The sequence below is a fragment of the Zonotrichia albicollis genome, unplaced genomic scaffold (genome assembly GCF_047830755.1).
Source record: "Zonotrichia albicollis isolate bZonAlb1 unplaced genomic scaffold, bZonAlb1.hap1 Scaffold_406, whole genome shotgun sequence".
In the NCBI taxonomy this organism is placed as follows: domain Eukaryota; kingdom Metazoa; phylum Chordata; class Aves; order Passeriformes; family Passerellidae; genus Zonotrichia; species Zonotrichia albicollis.
In genome coordinates, this window is record NW_027428437.1 from 1,642 (window position 1) to 22,969 (window position 21,328).

The 21,328-nt window shown below is 40.8% G+C and overlaps 1 protein-coding gene across 2 annotated transcripts in view; it reads left to right on the forward strand.

Annotated features, from left to right (window-relative positions):
* Positions 1-669: 669 nt before the first annotated feature.
* Positions 670-21,328, forward strand: part of LOC141727954 (C-terminal-binding protein 1-like) — a 28,506-nt gene continuing 7,847 nt past the window's right edge. Inside the window, exons 1-6 of one of the 2 annotated variants that reach the window (XM_074534238.1) lie at positions 670-827; positions 4,734-4,940; positions 11,444-11,658; positions 15,475-15,605; positions 17,704-17,831; positions 21,034-21,151. In XM_074534238.1, the coding sequence (XP_074390339.1) occupies positions 710-827; positions 4,734-4,940; positions 11,444-11,658; positions 15,475-15,605; positions 17,704-17,831; positions 21,034-21,151 (917 nt within the window). In that variant the 5' untranslated portion in view covers positions 670-709. The remainder of the gene's footprint in view (positions 828-4,733; positions 4,941-11,443; positions 11,659-15,474; positions 15,606-17,703; positions 17,832-21,033; positions 21,152-21,328) is intronic. The other variant, XM_074534237.1, reaches the window with a different exon arrangement.

The following is a 21,328-nucleotide window of genomic DNA, read 5'->3' on the forward strand; positions in this document are numbered from 1 at the left end:
TTCAAAACTGCTGGGGCAGGTCTGGCTCCATTCTCCACACCCCTTCTCCCTCTGCTTACTCCACACCTCTTGGTTTGAAGTGCTGTTGTGTAGGTTGGATGCACTTTAACATAATTTAATTTGTAAATTTGACTCTTATTTTTGCTTTTTTGGTGCTCTCACAAGTTTGGGGTTTTTTTTCTGCAGCAATTTTGCTTTCATGCAATTTCTCATTTCTCAGAGGCTTTGGATTTTCCTGGATAATGTCACGTTTGGCATCTCAGTTAATACCAATTTATGTGACATCCAGTTTTCTGTCAGTGAGAGCTTATTTGCAGTGTCAGTGAACTGAGGGGCAAACACTTTTGGTTGTGTGTGTGAGTGAGCACTTTCAGCCTGTGTTGTGGAAGGGGTTTGTGATCACTGGATGTTTTCTGGTCAGGTATCCAGTGGTTCAGCAGGGCAATGGTGCCTGTACAGAGACTCTGCTCTGTTTCTCCATTCAGGGCTGAATCTCAGCTGCCTGAGCATGAAATCCTCACTGTTTGTGGAGATATTTAGAAAAGCAACCTTTAAAAAAACCCCCTGAATCTGTATTTAATGCTTTTACTGTCTTTTATACTTGAGAATATGTGTATGAGATTAAGCTGAGATTCTGTGAAAGCAAAGAAAACCAATTGTTTTTTCTTCATTTAATTTCTAGGTACTAAATGAAGCAGTGGGTGCCCTGATGTATCACACTATAACTTTAACTCGAGAAGACCTGGAGAAATTTAAAGCACTTCGAATAATTGTCCGAATTGGCAGTGGTTTTGATAATATTGACATCAAATCTGCTGGAGATTTAGGTATGGCTATTACAGACTTTATTTTGCATCTTATACTTGCCTCTAGAAATCTGATAGCATCTAAATCTTTGTATTAATGTGTTCTGTGGATTTTATACTAGTATCATATGTAAGCTGTATAATTTTCCCATCAGAGTATAAAACTCATTATGGAGATACTAGCATTAGTTAATTAAGTGATAATATTAACAGCTTTGTGGCAGGATGACAATCTGCCTGCTCCATATAAACCCAAGGAGAAAGGCCATAATTTTTCATCTCTTTCTTTTTTACCCCAATTGTATATTTTATAACTACTTCTGCTGTAATCTAATTACAAAATATAATTCCATCATTTTGGCATACTACTTCTGTTTGAATAAAAAATGAGATCATTATCAACTGTCTGAGACTTATTTATGATGCATGAGATTTAGTACTAAACCAGTCCATAAAACAGAAATACCAGTTTTATAGGAGAATCAGTTGTTGCTTCTTCAGAATAAATTCAGCTAGTGGAACTTTGAAGAGATGGTGCTTGATGTTTGACTGTAAGAAAAGCAACTATCTCATCTGTACTTTTCTTACTTTAGGTTAAACTATCTCCTATCTGTAATCTAAAGGTCAGGTCAGACCACTTGGAGTAAAGATTTTCTTTTCCAAGATTGTGGAGACCGATGTGTTTCCCATTCTGCTCTGGAAAGATCTTGGAAACATTTATTTCAGTGCTTATTATATATGCTATTATATATATATATTACTATATATGCTATTATATATGCTTTATTTCAGTTGCAGTGCTTAGTCCTTAGTAGCCCCAGTGATGTAGTGAGGAGCTGTAGTGTGCCCTGTTTGTCAGCTAATGGTGAAAGAATACTCACCTGTGGTAGTGGTGGCAGAGCCTCAACCACTCCTTGCTGAGTTCTAGAAAGGCCAGGTCAGGGCTGGAAGGGGGCAAGGCTGTGTTTTGCTGCTTTAACTGGTGCCACAGTCAGACGTGAGTTGTGAGCCTCAGAAAACCTGTGTGTGTGGAGAGAGTGGCCTGGGGTGAAATTCCAGATCAAAAGCCAAAATGTAGGTGCAGATCAAAGGCTCAGACCAGTCAGGAGCCCAGTTTGTGGAGAAAATCCCTGATAAGAGGAAGATCTTGGAAGGTTTGCTGGCTGGCTGTTCTGCAGGTCTCTATGCTGGCTCGTAACCCAGGTTACAGCCTAAATGCAGCCACATAATTCTTCAGGCTAGAGTACACAGCAGATTTGGGAAATTCTTGTTCATATGAAACGCTAAATGGCCACCTTCCTTATTACTCAGTTCCTGTCTTGTGTTGGACTGAGTTATAAAGTTGAGGGTCCAACCTGGTTGTGTATCCTTTAATTTAAAAATATTGTTGTCCACTCTGTCAAAAGCCAGTAAATGGTGGGAAGATTCCAGTAAAATCTCTGATTTTCATATTGAGTTTGGGTAAAATGGCTGGGATGAAACATTACTGAGACAAAGAGCCTTCCATTTGTTGAGCTGGTGTAAGTACTGCAAATCCTAAGGAGGTAATGTGAGAGTGATTTGCTCTTTATAAAAGGCTTTGATTTGCTTTTGAAATGTAGATTTAGACCAGAGTCCAATGTATTCCTGAACTTCTGTAGTAACTTCTTATTTTTCGTAGAGCTGGCACATGGGGTTGTTACCAGCTTTTCGTATTTAGCATTATTTTATGTTGGCACTTTTAATCTTCTTACAAAGCATGAAAATATGTGTTTCTTGGATAAAACACGCTTTTTCTGCACTTTATTAGTAGTTGACTAGAAAATACATAAAAGTTGTGGGTGTAGCTGGATGCCAGTGAAGTGGGAGCCCAGGTAATGCCTGTGAACACCTGCATTTTTCAGCATTGAACCTGTGCACAAAATCGCTGAAAGCAGTGGGAAAGGGAAGGGAGCATTGATCAGTGGATATGAGATGAGAGTGTGCTGTCTTTTCCCATGTGAAATGTCTCTTCATTTCCTTGCCTCTCTCTTGCTGCTTTTTGTGGTTTGCTATGTCTCTGCCTTTCAAAAATGAGTGCTTTTAGAGTTGAAGAAAAATTGAGAAAAATAAATTCCTGCTGTTCAGGAGAGAATTTATCTGACTTTTGTTCCCTCAGCTTCCTAAGGAAACCTATTAGGGAAGAAGGTATATTGCTCTTCTTCCCAAATACATAATATAATTCTTTAAGCTCCTTTTAAAGCATAATTTTGTTGATGGCAGCTATTAGGAGACACATTTATTTAATTTACGTTGCCATCTAAAACTTGCATTGTTGCTCCATGAAAAAGACTTTTTTTGTATAAACAAATGCAAGTGTTTAATGTGAGGTACTTAGAGGGATGTTATTTTTCAGTCTTTCACCTCTCCCTCCCAGTCAAGCTTTTTTCCCCATTTTAGAAATGGTGAATTTCCTTCTACCACTGATGTTAGCAGGATGCCAAGGTGAATATTCCAGCAAATGATGCTGGTATATCTGCTTGTAGGTCTTAAGGGCAGTGACTCAGCAGGCAGGCTTATCTCTGCAGCAGAGGAAAGAAACACAGTTCTGTAGGTTCCTTGTGCAGGTTTTTAGGGATGTAGAGAAAGCTATAAAAAGTACTGGGCAGCAGAATAAAGGCATTTGAATGTAAAACATAGATAAATATAGCATGAGCTTATTATTTGTCATATTACTATCGGTGCTGTTTTTGAAGAGAATGTTTATTCTTCTTCTTTGCTTCTAAGATATTCTGGTATTAGCTGAGAACTTACTGAATATCTGGTTATGTAAAATCCCAAACAGTAAAAACGGTTCTTGGGTGTTTTTAGGATACAAAACACTTTTTTTCTTCTCCACCATGAAATTATACTGTGTGCTGTTTGTTGTCTCAGTCAGCAGAACTGAGACACAAACATTTGTGGGAGCTGGTGATTAGAGAGAGAACATGCAGTACATGGAAAGACTGAAGAGAGACAAGTCCAAAAGGACACAAAGTTTTTCAAGCATTTTGCTTAACTGCTGTGTATTGAGTACTGGAAGGTAAAAAGCAGAATGGGATAACTTGCATGTAATTACAATCACTTGTTGCTTCTGTTTTTGAAGTAAAATAGGCTTATTGTGAGTCTTGAATCAATAATCCGCCTTCCACACTTTTCTGTGGCTGTAACAGTTTAGGCTGCTTGATGTTATGCTCGTTTCAGGTGGTGACTTTTCAGCTGTTAGAAACATGGAGTTATTTGTCATTACCTTTGCATGCCATGGAGAAGCAGATTTTGCATTTTCCTATTGATGATTAGATGGGTTCCCTTTAATGTGGGGGACCAAGAAAGGACTGGGGTCTGGTTTGTTGTAATTCTAAAAATCTCTGTGCAATGTGTAACAGATTGTCCTTCCCTGTACCATGATTACCTACACATGATGTGGAATTACTAACAGTCATCCTGTGAAGGCTTTATAAATTATTTTATCCTTTTTTAATTTGCACAGATAGGTTTTGGGAAGGTATTTGTCCAGTGGTGGAAGGCTAACTCACAATTAAACCTAAACTCTGATCATTGACCACACTGTTGAGAGCAAGGCAGGTTTCTCTTGGTTATTCAAAGCACCAAGCTCAGTGGAAATGTAAAATGCTTACCATGTTCTAAACTATCAGATATCTTCAGTGCTTTCCTTATGTGATTCAGTGCCTTAGTTTGCAATAAATAAAAGCATGATATTTAGTAATAAAAAAATCAGAGAAATAAGTTGGCACATAGTTGTCAACTATTATGTCAGGTACTCTGCCTGCCATTACAGTCAGAAGCTCAGTATTTGTGCAAGACGTGTTGAAATAGGTGTTGACTTCAAAGATCATGCTGCTGTATTGCTGTTAAATGGAAGAAATGCACTTTGCTTGGCAACTGGCCTGCTGTCCTTGCTGCCCTCAGGAATCGCCGTGTGCAACGTGCCAGCTGCCTCTGTGGAGGAGACCGCGGATTCCACCATGTGCCACATCCTGAACCTGTACCGCAGAACCACCTGGCTGCACCAGGCGCTGCGCGAGGGCACGCGCGTGCAGAGCGTGGAGCAGATCCGGGAGGTGGCCTCGGGCGCCGCGCGCATCCGCGGGGAGACGCTGGGCATCATCGGCCTGGGTACGTCCTCCTCACCCTGCTTCCATTGCTTAGGAATAGGGAAGGGTGGAGCTGGACAAATGGAGCGTTTGTTCACTCCATGGCTGTCTGGTTTTCGGCTGTTTGGAGGGCCTGGAAAGGCCCGGGGTGGCCTTGGGGCAGCCCGCGTATCAAAGGAACAGAAGAGGCTTCAGTTCTTCTTTCGATCTCTATGTTTATTAATTGTTTATCTAAAAGATTTTCTGTCAGCCCGACAGAGCTCTGCTCAGCAGCCAGCCATGAGCACACTGACCTGCCCTCCAGACAGTCACCTATCTTTATACCCATGGTTACGTGTACAATATTTATCATTTTTCCCCAATACCTTTTATTCTTATTGCCGGGTGCACTTTTAGTAATGACCAATCCCAAAGTGCCACCATCACCACAGAAGATGGAGGAGAAGAAGAAGGAGGACAGGACACGCCCCAATTCCTCCATCTTACTTCTCTAAACCCCCCTGTACATAAATCCTAAACCCTGTGTCTCACCCTCTAATTAACCAATCCCTTCACCATTCACCCCGGTGAAACCCTCCTATCCTCATACAGGTGTCGTCTCCTGTGTAGGGTCAAAGTCCAGCCACCAGACACTTCTGGAACATTCCAGGACTCCCGAGCCCCCCAAGGGTGGTCTTGGTGACACCTCAGTCCTGAGGTGCTGAGATCCCACACATGGCAAGCATTCAGTCCTGTAGATTATAGAACTCAAATGGTCGCCCTTTTCCTCAGAAAACTTATTTTAATGTTCTCTCATTTCTCTGAGTTTCTGTATGTCGTTCTGTAGAGGGATAGAATATAAGAAAATAACGATAGTGTAGAAAGTAATCTTACCCCTAAGGAGTTGCAGCTGGGCCAGTTATCAGAGATTAGGAACAGGCCTGACTTTACCAGGCCACAGCTGTAAGCAGTGAGAAGAAGAGTGTATAAAAGAGAGGGGTGGCTGGTTTAGAAGGGAACTGGAGTCAGTTGGCTGCTTTGTGAAAGAGTGAGAGTGAATGCTTGGAGGAGCTGCCCATGAGAAGCACTAAGAGGATATGAAACTTTTGCAATAAGGAGACAGCAGTATGGAACCCCTGCAGTAAGATGGCAACATCTTTCTGTTGCCATATTGCCTACTTGTAAGAGGAGACACTATCACTTCCCTTTTCCAGGACAAGAATCCTCCTACTTCAGCCCTGTTACATGTATGTTTTATCCCTTATCCATTTTCATATCTGGTTTTGTTTGGACTTTTTTCCTTTTTCAGTTTTTTACATAACTAAAAAGTCTTTGCTTCAGTAACACCCTGCAGAGCAGTTCTTGTGTGCATTTGATTGAGGTGGATGTGAAATTGTATTTCAACTCTAATGAGAGGAAGAATATATGCAAGAAATTTTGAAATGTTTCCAGACCTAATAAAATCACCTACTTACCTCTCTGAGTGACCCTGAATGTTTTTCAGCATCCAACAGATGGACAGGCTTGCTAGAGATGAATTAATTACTGTCTGTTACAGAAGTAGAGAAGAAAAACAAGCAAGTCAGTTTCTATATAAAAATTATTCAGTCATGTGCTTGTCTTACACAGATCTGCTAGACTGTGGATGTAATTGCTGTGCTATTCATCCACAGGAATTAGTAATATGATTTTGACAACAAAGCATCATATTTAAATGACTGCTCCAGTTACACATTGCTGTCAAGTAACTCCAGCCTCAAACTCTTACTTTTGGAAGCTGAAAATAGCCTGGTGTTACATAGTGCTCATTTAAAGGAGCATGCAGTCCACCAGAACCATCTTCACAACCAAAGAATTGCCTTTAAAATACGATTTTCAAGAAGTTAGTCATGACATGAAGCTGCTTTCTCAAATCTATACTAATGTAATTATGCATCTCATTAAAACACACAATGATTATTGTGCTCACAGTCACAGCATCTGTACCTAAGTCATGGACAGTTGCCTGCAGTGTTTCCAAAATGGAAATGCATCCTGGTTTTTGAAACTGAAGCTTTGGCTCACATGCAGTGTGCATGTTTGCTGGAGATATCTGTACTGCTGTAATTCAGTTTGGTGTTTTTACTGAACAGATTCAGACTTGAGATTAGAAAGTAAAACTCTTTCATCATTGACTTCCTTAAGTGAGTTTTGCTGGTTTTGTTCTCAATGACTGAAAAGTGTAGAGGAATAAATGGGTAATCAGATTGCCAGTATGCCTGTAAAGCTTTACAAAATGCTAGGTTTTAGTTTTAAAAAGCAAGCCTTTTGTGTGCATGTTACACTAAAAAGGCTAGTAAAAGCTGATTTTTAAGGGCATGCTTCTGTTGTAGGTTTTGAGCAGTCATTATCTCTAGCCTTGTGTTGTTCCTATCTATTTCCTACCATAGAATATTCAAAGAATACTAAATTGTAAAGTCACTTTTGAAAACTTCCCCTCTTCCTTCTTGTGCATGTGTGTGAATAGGCACAACACTGAGTCAGACCTGTTCTAACAAACTCCTCTGAATCTATGTATTAATGAAGAGTGAAAATGTAGACTTAGAAGATGTACCAGAATTTCTGTGTGAGCACTTCAGGCACTTAGGCTGTGATGTGCACCCTTTTCTAGTCCAGCTCACTGCTAGAGGTTAGCTGTCGGGTTTCAGACTCAAACAGCCTTTACAACCAGAGACTGTTGTCCTTAGGTGGTGTTTCTTCACTAGTGGCCTCTCCCCGCATCTGGAGTTTTGCCTCAGTTTGTTATTTAGGCATGTCAGTGTCAGAAGTGATGATCCACCCAGATGCTATGAAGTGGATGTATTACACACAAAATCAACAGTTCTCATCATCTGTTGCTCAGCCCTTTCCTCTGTGTCGTGTCTCAGTTTCTGTCCTTTGTCCTCAACGTGTCTGAGATCATCTCCTCTCAGGCACAACTGTGTTTGTCTGTTCTTGTCTTCAAACTTGTTCTCTCTCCAGCAGTGGGTTGCTTCAATTTATCACTGCTGCTGCAACAGCTAACTGCAGACCTTCTCAACATCTGCTCCTGGGCTTTACTCTTTGCCAGAGAGAAGCACCCTGGCTCCTGCCTATCTCTGTGCTGGGGAATGACTGTGTCTCCAAGTTTCAGCTGCTCACTTCCTTATCCACTGATCTAGCCAAGTTTCGTGACTCACTTGCCTTCCTTCCATCACCCACTCTCTCTCCCTCCTCTCATGCATATTCCTGCTTTGACACTTGCTCTGTCCTGCTTAATCCTATTACTCTGTGTTCCTCCTTTAAAGTTAACCCATCTCTCATCCTCTGCTTGTATTGAGCTTGAAGATAAGCAGGGACTCAACAGCACAATGCCTCCTTCATGTGCTTGTTGGAGCCCATTTGTCATTGTTGTGTTGTTTGGTTAGCCCCTGAGCTCCTCAGGGCACAGCCCTTGCCTCTGTCTGTCTTTGTGAAGTGGCTGACTCTTTGAGCTTTACATAAATAATAATATCACATCATTTAACAGCTGTCTGTCACTTTTCATCTTTATTACTGTCCAGTGTCCTACATTTTAAGTGTTGCATCACAAGTGTGGATAATTAGCCCTGCATTTAAAAAAAGACCAAGGAAAAGCTACTTTTTCACCTTGTATCTAGAAATATAGGGGTTTGTAAGTTTTTTAAGGAGGAATATTTATCAGCAGCAGCATGTAAGTACTTGGCTGAATAGACATCTGGCCCTGGTTCTGCTCTAATGATAATTTTACAGCAGTGAAGTTGCACTCCCTCTCCCTTCCTTCTCAGTGAGAAATGCTGATGACTAATGCATTTCCTCACCCAAGAAAGGTGAAATTCTTTGAATGTCATCACTCAGTTTGTCTTTCCTCACCTGCTCTGTTCTCTCAGCAGTCCCACTGCCCTGCCTAGATGCTTGGCCAAATTACTAACCTGTGTTATTAGTAAATAAGGCTTAAGAGTTGGGTGGTATCACTCTGCAGTAAATGCTCTACTCTTAGCAGTCCTACTGGCTCTCTTAATGTGCTCAGCAGGAAGTGTAGCAGAACAGCTCTCTCCACATTTCAGAGTTCTCCAACAAGGAGGAAATATTACCCATCTTCTCCACTGCTGTTGCACAGGCAGGGAACAGCTGCTAAGTGAAAGCACTTTTTCTTCCCATGCAAGTCTGCAGGCAGGTCAACATCATCATTTCCATGGTCCCAGGGTCATTTTATAAAACTGTGCAATACCAGCAGAGGATGAGTGTGCACTGGCCAGGGCTGAGCGGGGTCCTTGAGCTGCAGCTGCTGCACTGTCACACTCAGGTCAGGCCAGTGGCAGGGTCACGGTCAGTCACACCTGGAAATTGGGGGATTTGGGTTGAATGGATGAGGCTGTAACAGGAGATCTTCTGAAATGATGAATGGACCCTGCTAGAACTTTGATTTCCTTGAAAATACACTCCTGCTGCTTTCTGCTTTTTTTGCAATTGTATGCAACTTTCATATTCTGCATTTTTCTCACACTGCCAACTAATAAATTAAGGTTTTAAGCTTAAGATTTTGCTCTCCCTGGAAGCAGCCATGAATAGTCATAACAATTTGATATGCTCTTACCATAGAGTTGTCCCAGAGGTGGGATGCTTTGTGTGCTGTATTGTCCTCAGTGTGTTGAGGTAGGTTTGGAACTACCCCTCATGCCCAGGAGAGTCAGGAAAGGAAGAAAGGTCATAGTTCTGTGGTTGTTCTTTATGTCAGACAGCAGTTTAAAAAGAAATTGGCAAATTCCTTATGTCCAGTTGTGTAATGACTAAGACTAAATATGAATTGTCAATTGCAGAGTTGTATCCCATGAAATATTGGTAATAGGATAATTCTGCTTAGAAATACAGATGTGATTCCCTGGTGTTTCTGAAGGAAACTTCTGTGCCCATTGAAGAAGGCTTTGGTTTATTGGCCTGGGTGGGGTGAATGAAGTGTGGCTTTGACTGGAGAGGCTGTTGTAAGAGATTTTGCTGTTGTGAATCCCCTCAGGTATTAGTGTTGTAAAGAGTGTAAAAAAAAAGAACAGATGACAGAATGTTGCATGTGAAAATGAATGGAGCTGGAGTAACAGTTATATGCTTTGTTAAAAAAAAAAAAAAGAAAAATATTTACAGTTGTGTGACTGATTCCTTGAGCTGTGAACATGCCAAAATTTGGAAACAATACAGTGTTTGTGTTGAAAATTTTCTAATTCAAATTTATAAAACCAGCCTGGAAAGCAAACAAATAACATGCATGCAAGTGTTGAAATGAAAGATTTTGAGGAGGATTCTAACCTGATGTCCCCAAAGAAAAGCAGACAGCCCCTGTCAGATTGATATACTGTTTAATATTCCAAGCACATCTGTCACTAAGCACTGCAGAATTGCTGTGTTCACATTAAGTGATCAGCAAAAACCTTTCTTCCTGTGGCTTCTGAAGTTTATTCAAAGAGAAACTGAAAAGCAGAGGGAAATCCCTTCAAGCACAGTTGGAAAGAGATGGGATTTCCCTGGGTTGATTTGATGCTTTTTTTTAACAAACTTAGACATTACAAAGGAAAATTTGTTGACTTTTTTTGGGTTTGTTTTTCAGATTAGGCATTGTTATTATGGTGTGTCGAGCGATGCTTTTGAAACATCTTTATCCAACATTTGCAGTACTCCAGTGTGAATATCTGGTCTGTAAAGTTGTAACTTGGAAAGTGTGTTAGTTCTCACTCTTCAAAATGCCTGTAACTCATCAGATGTGCTCAGAGGGTTTTTCCCTCTCTGTTTTACTGGTAGTGTGTCAAAGGGAAGTACACACCTCCTGGTACTGTGGTGTGGAGTCTTGCCCATACAGCTCTGAAATCTGACAGTAAGGGAAGTGAACAAAAAAGCAAAGTTCAGTGTCAATTCCAAGTGGGACTGCAGTCCTCTTAGCTAGATGCCATATGATCAACTTTATTTATTTATTATTCAGGTAGCTGAATAGAATGTATTTTAAAGCCTTAGACGACAGGATTCTTGTAGGCATTTTAGTGCTGGAAGGATGTTCCTCAAAATGAAAAAAAAATACCAGAAAGGAGATTCCATGTGTTGAGAATGGTTGTGCTTCAGATTAAACAAATTATCTGTTATTGCACCCATTTTTGAGGATTAATTTTACAGCTTTTTATTAAAGCCAGCTGGTTTGACATGGGTAAGGATAAGCCCTTGGCAGGATGTGCTCACAGGCAGTGATGTTTTGCCATAACCAGGCCCAGCAGGCAAGCCTTGCATTACAGATTATTGCAGATTACGTGACATCTTCTGGCCTTCCACAGATCTGGTGACAAAAGGTGCCAACGTGCTGCTTTGTTCCAGGACAGTGTCAGACAGCCCAGATGTGCCATTTCGGAGTGGGATGGGGAGACGCCTCCCTTTGCTGCCCTTGCTGTACCGAGTGTTAGGGTTTGGTTCAAGGTTCCCACTGGGCAGGAGAGGCCGCCTGACACCCACCAGCTGCCTCACATGTGCTCTCCCGGCGTGGCTGTGTCGTTGCAGGGCGTGTTGGGCAGGCAGTGGCCCTGCGTGCCAAGGCCTTTGGCTTCAGTGTGATTTTCTATGACCCGTACCTGTCGGACGGCATGGAGCGCGCCCTGGGGCTGCAGCGCGTCAGCACTCTGCAGGACCTGCTGTTCCACAGCGACTGCGTCACCCTGCACTGCAACCTCAACGAGCACAATCACCATCTCATTAACGACTTCACCATAAAGCAGGTAATCACCTCGCTGGGTGCCCCCACACCGGGGCTGCTGGCCAGCTCTCTATAGCGTTTATTGCCGTAAATAGGTAGATTCTCATTGGATAGAAATATTTCTCTTCTGCTGCTCTAAGATCAAACAGGTCTATAATTGATTAGGAACTAGCTGGTTGTTTATGTATTGTTGTTTTTACTGTCTTTTTGGCTCAGTAACATTGCATTTGTGGAAATAATTTGCTCTTCTAAATATCACTGAGATTTAATGAAGTGGCATTGATGTAAAAGCACTTTTTCTGTGTCTTGCAGTAGCTACTTCCTCTACATGTGTATTTTCAGGTAGCAATTCTGCCTTTCACCGTTGTCCCTCAGTTTGAGTTCCTTTGATGCAATTTAAGGATTATGACTAAATGGCTCCCCCCTGTGCTCAGTCCTGATGCTCATAGAGCACTTCATGGATAGAGCTCATTTACAGCATTGCATTATTGGGAAAAATAATGTTTCTTGGAATTAGTACTAACTTCTCCAATATTTGTGTATTGGCAATACACAAAATAATAAAATAATTTCAAAATCTGGGTGTAGTAACTGCTCCATTGTTGAAAAATTTGATAATAGAAGCCAAGCATTTAATGAAAAGGTTTGACTCCAGCTTTAGTGTGGGTAACAGCCAGAAGTAAAACTCTGAGACATAAGAATGGAGTCAACGTAAAGAAACCCTAAGATAGCATAGTTGATTTGGCTGGTCTTTATATATAATGGGTTTATATGTTGGTAACAATGACAGTAGACTATTTTGCAGTAAAATCATTGCTTGTCGTCTGAAGAATAGTTTGTACCCACTATTCTTGAACTTTAGAATTTCAGAACTTACTGAGCATGTTCCACAATCGTGTAGGATCATGGCACAAAACTGACAGTACAACACACTTCTTGATTTGAGAGTTTAGGGATTTTGCAAATCCATCACAACATAAAATCAGGATTTGTAATTTAAAACTCTAAAAAATTAAGAAGCTTAAAATGAAACCAAAGAAACCAGAGCTCTGTCACCCTGCCTTGAATATTGTCTTCTGTTGTATGGCTGGGTACATTCAGTGGTTATTACATAGTGAGATGTCTTTTCAAGCAGACATCAAATCAGACAGCATCACACTGAATTCCATGGGACCACTGAGCATTGGTCACTTTATTACACAGCCGTTGTGAACTTTGGGCCAACTCACCACAGCAAGTTTTTGAGTGGAGGCAGAGAAATGTGTTGAGCTTTGGAGAAGGCACAGCACATTAATCAGAGAAACAAACAAAGGAAAGCATGTTAAAACTGAGGAATGCCATCTGAAATGAAATGCCTGTAATAAACTCTGCACTGGAAAGTATCTTAAGTAAGCATTTATCTTCCTATTTGTTATCCTTCATGATCAAAGCAAGGATTAATTAAAGTGTTAGATGTTAGTTCTTGCTTTGGGTAGGAGTTTGGGTGAGGCAATCTGGATAGTAAAGTGGATGTGAAACCCATGAAATTATAACCCTCTGACTGCATAGTTTGTGTAGAGCATATTCTGATTTAGGCTGACAGGTGTTGGAGTTGGCCTAGAATTTCTAGAGAGCATTGCATACCCTTTTTGTCCAGTACTGCATGCTCATGTCATAACCAGCTTTTAAACAAAGTACTGAGAAGTATGGTGCATCTCATTTCACAGAAATCTCACCCTGAACTTTGTGGAGTCTGAACTGACATGCACTTCAAGTGTCTTTGAAAATTTGGTGTCTGTCTTCTCTTAAGTAACTTTTCTAGTGAATTTATCATTATTCTGTAAAGCCATCCTGCTTGTCCTTGGAGTCCCAGAGTAGCTCAGAGCAGTGTTTCAATGAACTTGTGCTCTTAAGAGACTGAGGTCATCTTTAGTTATACAGATTGGAGAAAAAACTGCGGTTTAAACACAACACTTTTATAAAGCAGCTCTGCAGGTTCAGTGTAGGTGAATTTACCAGACGTCAGCAGTTCCCACTGTGAAGCTCTTTCAAGCTTCCACCCATTGTTAAGGATCATCTCCAGCTGCATCCACCCTGACAGTTTATCATGAGTCACATAATTCATTCCCTCTAGAATGCATTTATGCAGTCATGTTCTGTTTGATTGGAAAGTGTCTTAGTGCTAGTTCTGGAGTTTTGTAAATAGTCCTAAAATGAAAACTCAAGCAAGGTTGTTGGACAGATTGGACAGAAGATTTTAGCAGGGTTCACTTTAAGTAAAATGTTCGTGTCCTTCAGAGGGCCTGTAAATACACCAAGCTGTACTTAGAGCTGCAGTTAGCAGTTTGCCCAGAAATGGGCAGGGTGTGTGAGCTCCCAGGAGCCTTTATGGTGTCTGCACAGCTGTGAGGGGCCCTTGGGTGAGCCCTCCTGTGCTGACCAGGAACTGGAGAGGCACTGATGGTTCCCATAAGGAATCTCTTGTTACCAGAGCAGCTTAAGATCCTGCCCCAGTTTTTGTGCTGTTCTGATTCCCAAATTAATTACATAAAGCTGGGAGAAGCATCCTTGAGTTCTGCCCCTGTTACTGGAGTTGGGTTTGGCTGTGTGGATGGATCTCCTGTAGGCCCAGGAGCCTGCAGATGGAGAGAGGCAGGGCCACGTTAAACCCTGAGAGCTGGCCAGTAAAATATGGTGAGTTCTTTCTTTATAAAACACTGCAGGCATGTGCATATTAATATTCTGTATGACCTCATTAAAAAAAACAACCACAACTGACTTATTCAAACCTCCTTGTTGTTGGTGAAATTGGCATTTTGAATCAGTATTTGAGGGTAAGGATCCATTTACCTAAGGTTTAGTTTGATGTGTAGGTTTCATGAAGCTGAGTTGGTGTCAGAATGTTGGGGTTTGCTTATTTTTATGTTGAGAGATGGAGTCGGTACAAAATGAGATTTCCATTATTCATCTTCTCCATGGTTCCTGCCCTTCATGTGCTTTCCTTCATGCACAGAGGTGTTGAGACATCTGTCAAAGATGAAATACCAGGGTGGCTGGAAGCCGGATGTTGTAATTTATGTTTATTTCAGTGCCATTTCTCTTATTTAAACTGCCACTTTGTTTTCAAGTTGTGGATGTATTATGGTGTAAATTGTTGTAGTTCTCCCCATACTGATGGTAGTGTCATCTGCAATGCTAATCTGCACAATGCACAGCACAGCTTCTCTCCTGGGCACACGGCGTTCTCAACCAAATTCATTTTCATGCCTTTTAATTGAATAATAGAAGGATTCTTTAGACCTTTATTTGAAAAGTCTCACAGGGGAGGAGGAAGCTGAAGTAACAAAAATAAATAATGCATACATCTACTGTGTTTTGGCAACTAAAGGGAAAAGTGTTTGAAAATCCAAAAGCATTGATTTTTCTGAAAAATTCATGTAGGCTTTTATTTGTGTGAAAGTTGAAAGCCACAAAATATGAATTTGTTTAAGAATGTGCTGTAGTTTCTGTCTCATGCAATTTCACAGTGAAATAAAAAGGCATAAAATGATCTGTCACTTTCATATGCACAGTTGTACCTTTTGATCATGTTACTGCACAATATCTGAAACAAGGCTTCTATTAAAAGACACTACTTACAAGAAACAAAAGGTTATTAAGTGCTGTGAAATAGCATTTTATGTTAGAAGCATCACATTTGATGGTACTTTCCAGTGGAAAGGGAAGACAACTGTTACAGTTTAAACCAGCTGAATAGCCTTTGTTGTAATGGATGCTTCTTTTGAGTGAAAAAATAATGCCACAACGGTTTTATTTCATTTATTTTTATTTCATCATTCTTGTTTTTAACTTTCCCTAGATGAGACAAGGGGCTTTCCTGGTCAACACAGCTCGAGGTGGGTTAGTAGACGAAAAAGCACTTGCACAGGCCCTGAAGGAAGGAAGGATACGAGGGGCAGCCTTAGATGTACATGAGTCAGAACCATTCAGGTGCTTTTCCTTTTCTTTTCTTTTTCTTTTGTTCACTTTCTTATTTTTAAGTCTTAGTGCATGATACAATCAACAGCAACAAGTAAATTGAGTTTTCTGTTTTATTTGGTAGCTAAATATTAGCAAAGCAACATGAATCTGTGCAGCACTGGATTAATGCAAATGTAGATAGAGTTTGTGCGTGTGGTTAGAAGTAAAAAAAGTGACATCCAAGATTTAATTCCTTAAAAAGAAAACTAAAACAAAGCCAGTGGGTTTATTTAGTAGAAATATCAGGAACCTGAGTTCAAATCCTGGCCATGGCTTTGAGGAGAGTGCCCCTCTGCCACTGATGCAGCTTGGAGGCAAATAATGCCTGAACAGGCTCTTTGAAAGGCAAAGAGTTGAGATGTGGTGTGGGAAGTGCTTTATGACACCTTTCTGAAGGAAAATATATTTGTCCAGATTGCCTCTGCAGGAAAGCCATAAGTGTGTGAGAGGTTGCAAAAAAAGGTTCAGGAAGGCTGTCAGAGTGCAGGTTTTATTTTGTCTTACCCTTTACAAGGGGAGTTGTCACTCTGCTGTCAGCAGCAGGGCTGGTAGCTCAAGCCTGAGTTTCTGAATGACTCAGTCCAGTGTTCCAGGCAGAAATGCACCACTCCCCTCAGTGGCGTTGGCACTGAGATATCAGCACTCCTCATCAAAATGAGCCTGTTTCTTATGTCCTTGAGGCTTGAGCACAGACTGCTGTGGCTTAGTCCTTGCATGTGACAAGCCTTTTTCAGGCTGGGCAGGGAAAATCGTTATTTTTAACTTCAACAATTCACATAGGTTTTTGAAGAAGAACAGATTCAGGGCAGGTTGGAAAGACTGGAGAGAGGACAGTATCTCTCATTCCAGCTTGAGGGGGAAATAAAATCTTTGAAAAAATAGAATAATATCCTTTTTGTCAGAAATTTTATATCTGCTGAGTGAGGCATGATGCCACATGACAAAAACTTAATTTTCTGTGTGCATACCCTGGATTCATTTACTCCCCAAGGTAGTCATTGCAGTGCAGTGGTGCTGTGCAAAGCCAGTGTAGCAGCTCAGGGGATTTGCAGCTCCATCCATTCTTCCCAGTTGCTGTCTGGGATGTGCACAAGCAGCCCAGTTGCCCTCTAGGAACCCCAATTCCTGCGTGGAGATGCCATGTGCAGAGATTCAGCTGCAGGATTACAGCCACAGTTTCCTTTGGCTGCAGTGCTGCATGTCTATCCCATTGCAGCATGCGCTCTTTATTCAAGAGTTTTGCCAGATATTTTGATGTTTATTGAACTACAGATGAGATCTATCCTTTTATGAATTATGACCAACCCTGAAAGCACGCTTTTGTCTTAAAATATTTGCTCTCCTGTTACAGTTGACTGCAAGATTATTAAAACTGGAAATGACTAGGAGGAGCAAGTTTCCATTATTTTCAGTTTCTCTACTTTGTATCTGTGATAACACTTTTACACAGATTCATTGCTTTCCCTAAAAAACAATCTGTAAATTTCCTTCTTTCTGTGGAGTTTCTATAAAGGGATGGGAAAGAAAAAACAGCTAAAAATTAAAAAAAAAACCAACTTGAATTATGCAAAAAGCATTGAGGCTGCTGATGGACACACCTCTGATTTGGAAATAATTGTAAGATTTTTTTCTTTAAATGATTAGATGTCATACTGACAGAAAGAGAAGAGCTTTGTTAGTTAATGCAATAAAAGTAAAATTGTGATGACCTAGGCAAATGGAATGACATCCTAAATTAATTTGGGTTTTCCCTTATGCATTTCTGCCCCAGAACTGGAGTGGCAGTGACTGTAGTTACAGTAAGTGCATTGGACAGAAGCTAATGTTGCTGCTATACTTAAGTTCCACCCTTTGAGTCTATAAAGTGATTGTTGCTTATTTATATCCTAAATAATACATTAAATTAACAGAACTGTAAACAAGCACAATAAGGAATAGAAATGCAGTTATTTTGTGTTGTAGAAATTAATCTGTGTATGTACAAATCCATCAGGATTCCTCACCTTGCTTTTCCCCTTGCCCCCCAATATTTTTTTGTCATTTGATCTTGTTTTAAATTTTCATTTAGCTTTAGTCAGGGCCCCTTGAAGGATGCACCAAACCTGATCTGTACCCCACATGCAGCCTGGTACAGTGAGCAGGCCTCCATTGAGATGCGGGAGGAAGCGGCGCGAGAGATCCGAAGGGCGATCACAGGTACTGGCTCACACTGCTCTTGTCATTAGCTCCCTCACTCTGTGGTTCTTGCTAAGAAACCTATTTCTTCAGTCTTGAGAGATGCCTAAAAGCAGCAGCCTTGGGTTTTGTTTCTAATACTTGGAACACAGAAATCAGCAAATGCTCACTAAGTCTATTCTCAGAATTGGAACAAGTAATTTTGGAGGTTCTTTGCAATTATATAGGGAAGGCAGGCATTGCAGAATAAGTCCTTTTTTCATGTATAGGCAATGTATTTATATGTGGAAAATCATCTGCTTTTTTCTTTGTTGCATATAACTATTACCCATTGATGGATTTGACTGCAAGTCCTCCTGGTATTGCTGGTATTTTCCTTAGCTTTTCCTAGACACTCCTTTATACTTGTCATGAGCAGTTCTCCGTGTAAAGTTTTCAGTATTTTGTTGGGAAGTTATTCTATTTTAGATGTTCCCCTCTTTAAAGCCCTGCTAAAGAAGTCTGGCATTTTAAAGGGCAGAGTGTCTTTGTTATATAACTGCCATGTAATTGTAAACTGCTCACATAAGAGAAAACAGCTACGTCTCAAACATGCACTGCTAATAAATAAAATGAGAGGACTGAGCCATTTGGCATGGGTTTGAATCCCTTGTAGCCTAAAATAAAAGGAAGGATTTTCATACTGGAAAATGATTCATTAAGCACTAATGTTTTCCCTTTAGTTGGACTTTGCTGTGTCCCCCTTGGCGATGGCGGCTGAAAGCTCTGCAGACATGCAGGGCCATCTGTGTCACCTTGAGAGCAGTTCAGTGCCAGCACATTGCTCTGTTCCACAAAGAGCACTGGCAGTAGCCTTCCCTCTGCCTTGTGCCTGGAGAGACCAGGCGATTTAGTTTCATTTATAGCCTGTGCAGAAAGAAGATTCTCTTCTGGATGCTAATTAAAGACACCTCTTAAACTCCTGAATTGTCCTTTACTGGATGATTTCACTCTGTTTTAGAGGTGACCTGAGAGCCTGACCATCCTTTTCCTGGAATTGGTGCTTGTGGCTGTGCTCCAGAACTCCAGTGCTACATTTGTTTGTTTGTCAGGGTGTTCAGTCGCTGTTGCCTGCTCCCAGACAGCTCTGGGAGAGATTGCACAAACCAGCATCCAATACCTGTGATTGATGTGCAAACCAGCATTAATAGGCTATTGTCTGAAAGTAGAGAAGAGCCAGCTATCCAGAGCTAGTTTTATGTTAAATTTGTGCAGTAGCCCAGGCATATGTGCCTAGAAAGGCAGACACAGTTCCTTCAAGTGTGATGGTGCTCCCAGCGATCTGGATCATTGATTTGTATCGAAGCTGTCAGCACTTCAGTGTTTACATATGGTTTTTAGTAAGATCAAACTGAGACCAGCATTAAGGAGGTGAGAATGACATTGAATTGCAGTGAAACAAATGTAGGAAAGATACAGGAAATGTGGGATAAAGCTGGATATATGAAAACCATAGGGGAGCACAAAGAAGAGAGGGTGTAGAGAGGGAGAATAATTGGAAAAAGGTGTGAAGTGTAGGAATGAAGGCTATGACTACCATCTGACAATAAAAATGTTAAAGTGTTTTTGCTGTTGCTTAAAAGTCAATGATGTTGTGATGTGTAAAACAGAAATAATCAGCAGAGATTAAATACCTTGAAATATATTTTTAAACTCTGAAGCATTCCAAGTATGAACTAAGGAGGACCACTGGAATGGATGTAAGAGATAGGGCAAGCATGGCAAGTGAAAAGATATTTAGAAGTTTAAAATAAATTAAAAAATACTTACTGGGTTTTGAGGGGAGACTAGTAGAACATGCCTACAGAAGTTAAGGTGGGCAAAGAGGAAGACAGGATTGAGAAGGATAAACATTAGAAGAAGAAAGGTACTGTTTAAATTTGTGGACAGTTCTGGCAGAAGTTTAGATGGATGTATATTTTAGCTACATTTTGAAGATGATTTCTCGGTGGTTCACCTATAATGGGTTATGTAGCTCACCTTGTTCAGTCCTGAACTGAAGGCCCTTTCAGGTTGTGCCCAGGAGATGTGCCAGGTTCAGGGACATCAGCTGAAGGCTTGGAGTAACCCTCTTTGATGGGATCCATTGCACAAAAAGCAGTTCTGTGAAAAGGCTTTTTTACAGCCCCATTGTGGCCAGGCTGATGGGTAGGAATTGCAGGCAGAGATGGTGAAGTCCTTGATCAGATTTCCAGTAGGAAGCTGGAGACAAAAGGCTGAGTTCTTCAATGGTGGAGCATGGTCAGTTTTTGTGAGGGTTTCTGGAGTCCCACTGCCAGCAGTGGCAGGGGTGGACTCAAAATTACCCCTTTCTGCCCCTCTGTGCAAGTGCACTGTAAGATTGAACTTCAGTGAAGACACATTAAAACAGATGCCAGAAAAAACACATGCTCCAATTGATCTCTCTCCATTTAAAATAGGTGGGAACTTTCCTCTTGCTATGAAGAAAATCTGTGTTGGATGTGCTCATGTCATTTGTAGCAGGGCTGAAGATAGTTCTGCAGATGACAGTCACAGGCTTGTCCAGTGCGGAATTGAGGATTCAGGTTCACAGATTTTCCAGTCTTAAAACTTGTACTTCAGAGGTTAAGGAAGAGTTTAATGAAGTGAAGAAAGGAAATTCTGGTGTATTTTCATTTTATGTAGGAATGAAAGGCATGGCTGAGGATTGATACATTGCAGTAAATAAAAGTGAAGAGCAACTTAGATAAAGAAGGGAAAGTTCAGGAGGACAGGGAATAAGTGCTGGTCATTCCATTCAGAATTCTGTATTTTTCATAAAGTGTTTTTAGTTGCTGTTGCAGGTGGAAGGAAAAGGAGGAAAGTGATGTTAAGGACAGAGAGCAGGGGGCTAGATTACTGAGTCTGATTGGTAGTTGTGCTCTATATCCTAATTACAGCTTCTTGGAAAGATAACTCCTACTGATTTTGGTTCTCCTGAGACCCTGTATAGAAGAGATAAAGAGAGACAGGAAAATCAAAATTAAGCAGAGCATTTCAGCCATTATTGCCTAAGTCCCAGGCAAAAGGCTACAGCAAGGATCAGAAACAAGCTCTTAGTGTCGTTTTATGTATTGATTTAAATACACAAATATTTGTAAGTATTTTTTAACACAGACATACTAAGAGTATGAGGCACACAATTTTAATACATTTTTATTTCCTCTTCCTTGCTTCATCTTAGGTCGTATTCCAGACAGCCTGAAAAACTGTGTTAACAAAGATCACTTGACTGCAGCTACACATTGGGCCAGTATGGACCCTGGAGTTGTTCATCCAGAGCTTAATGGTGCTGCATACAGGTAAGTGTGCTGAAGAGGTAGAGGAAATACCTCCATAATTCAGTGTAGGTATTCAAGAATAGATAAAAGAGTTTCCCATTAATGATTGAAGTGCTTTTGCATTACACACCAGCTGTATTGGTTTTGTAATCGTTGTGTTCAGGAGAATAATCCTGTTTTGCTAGTTGATACCAGTCA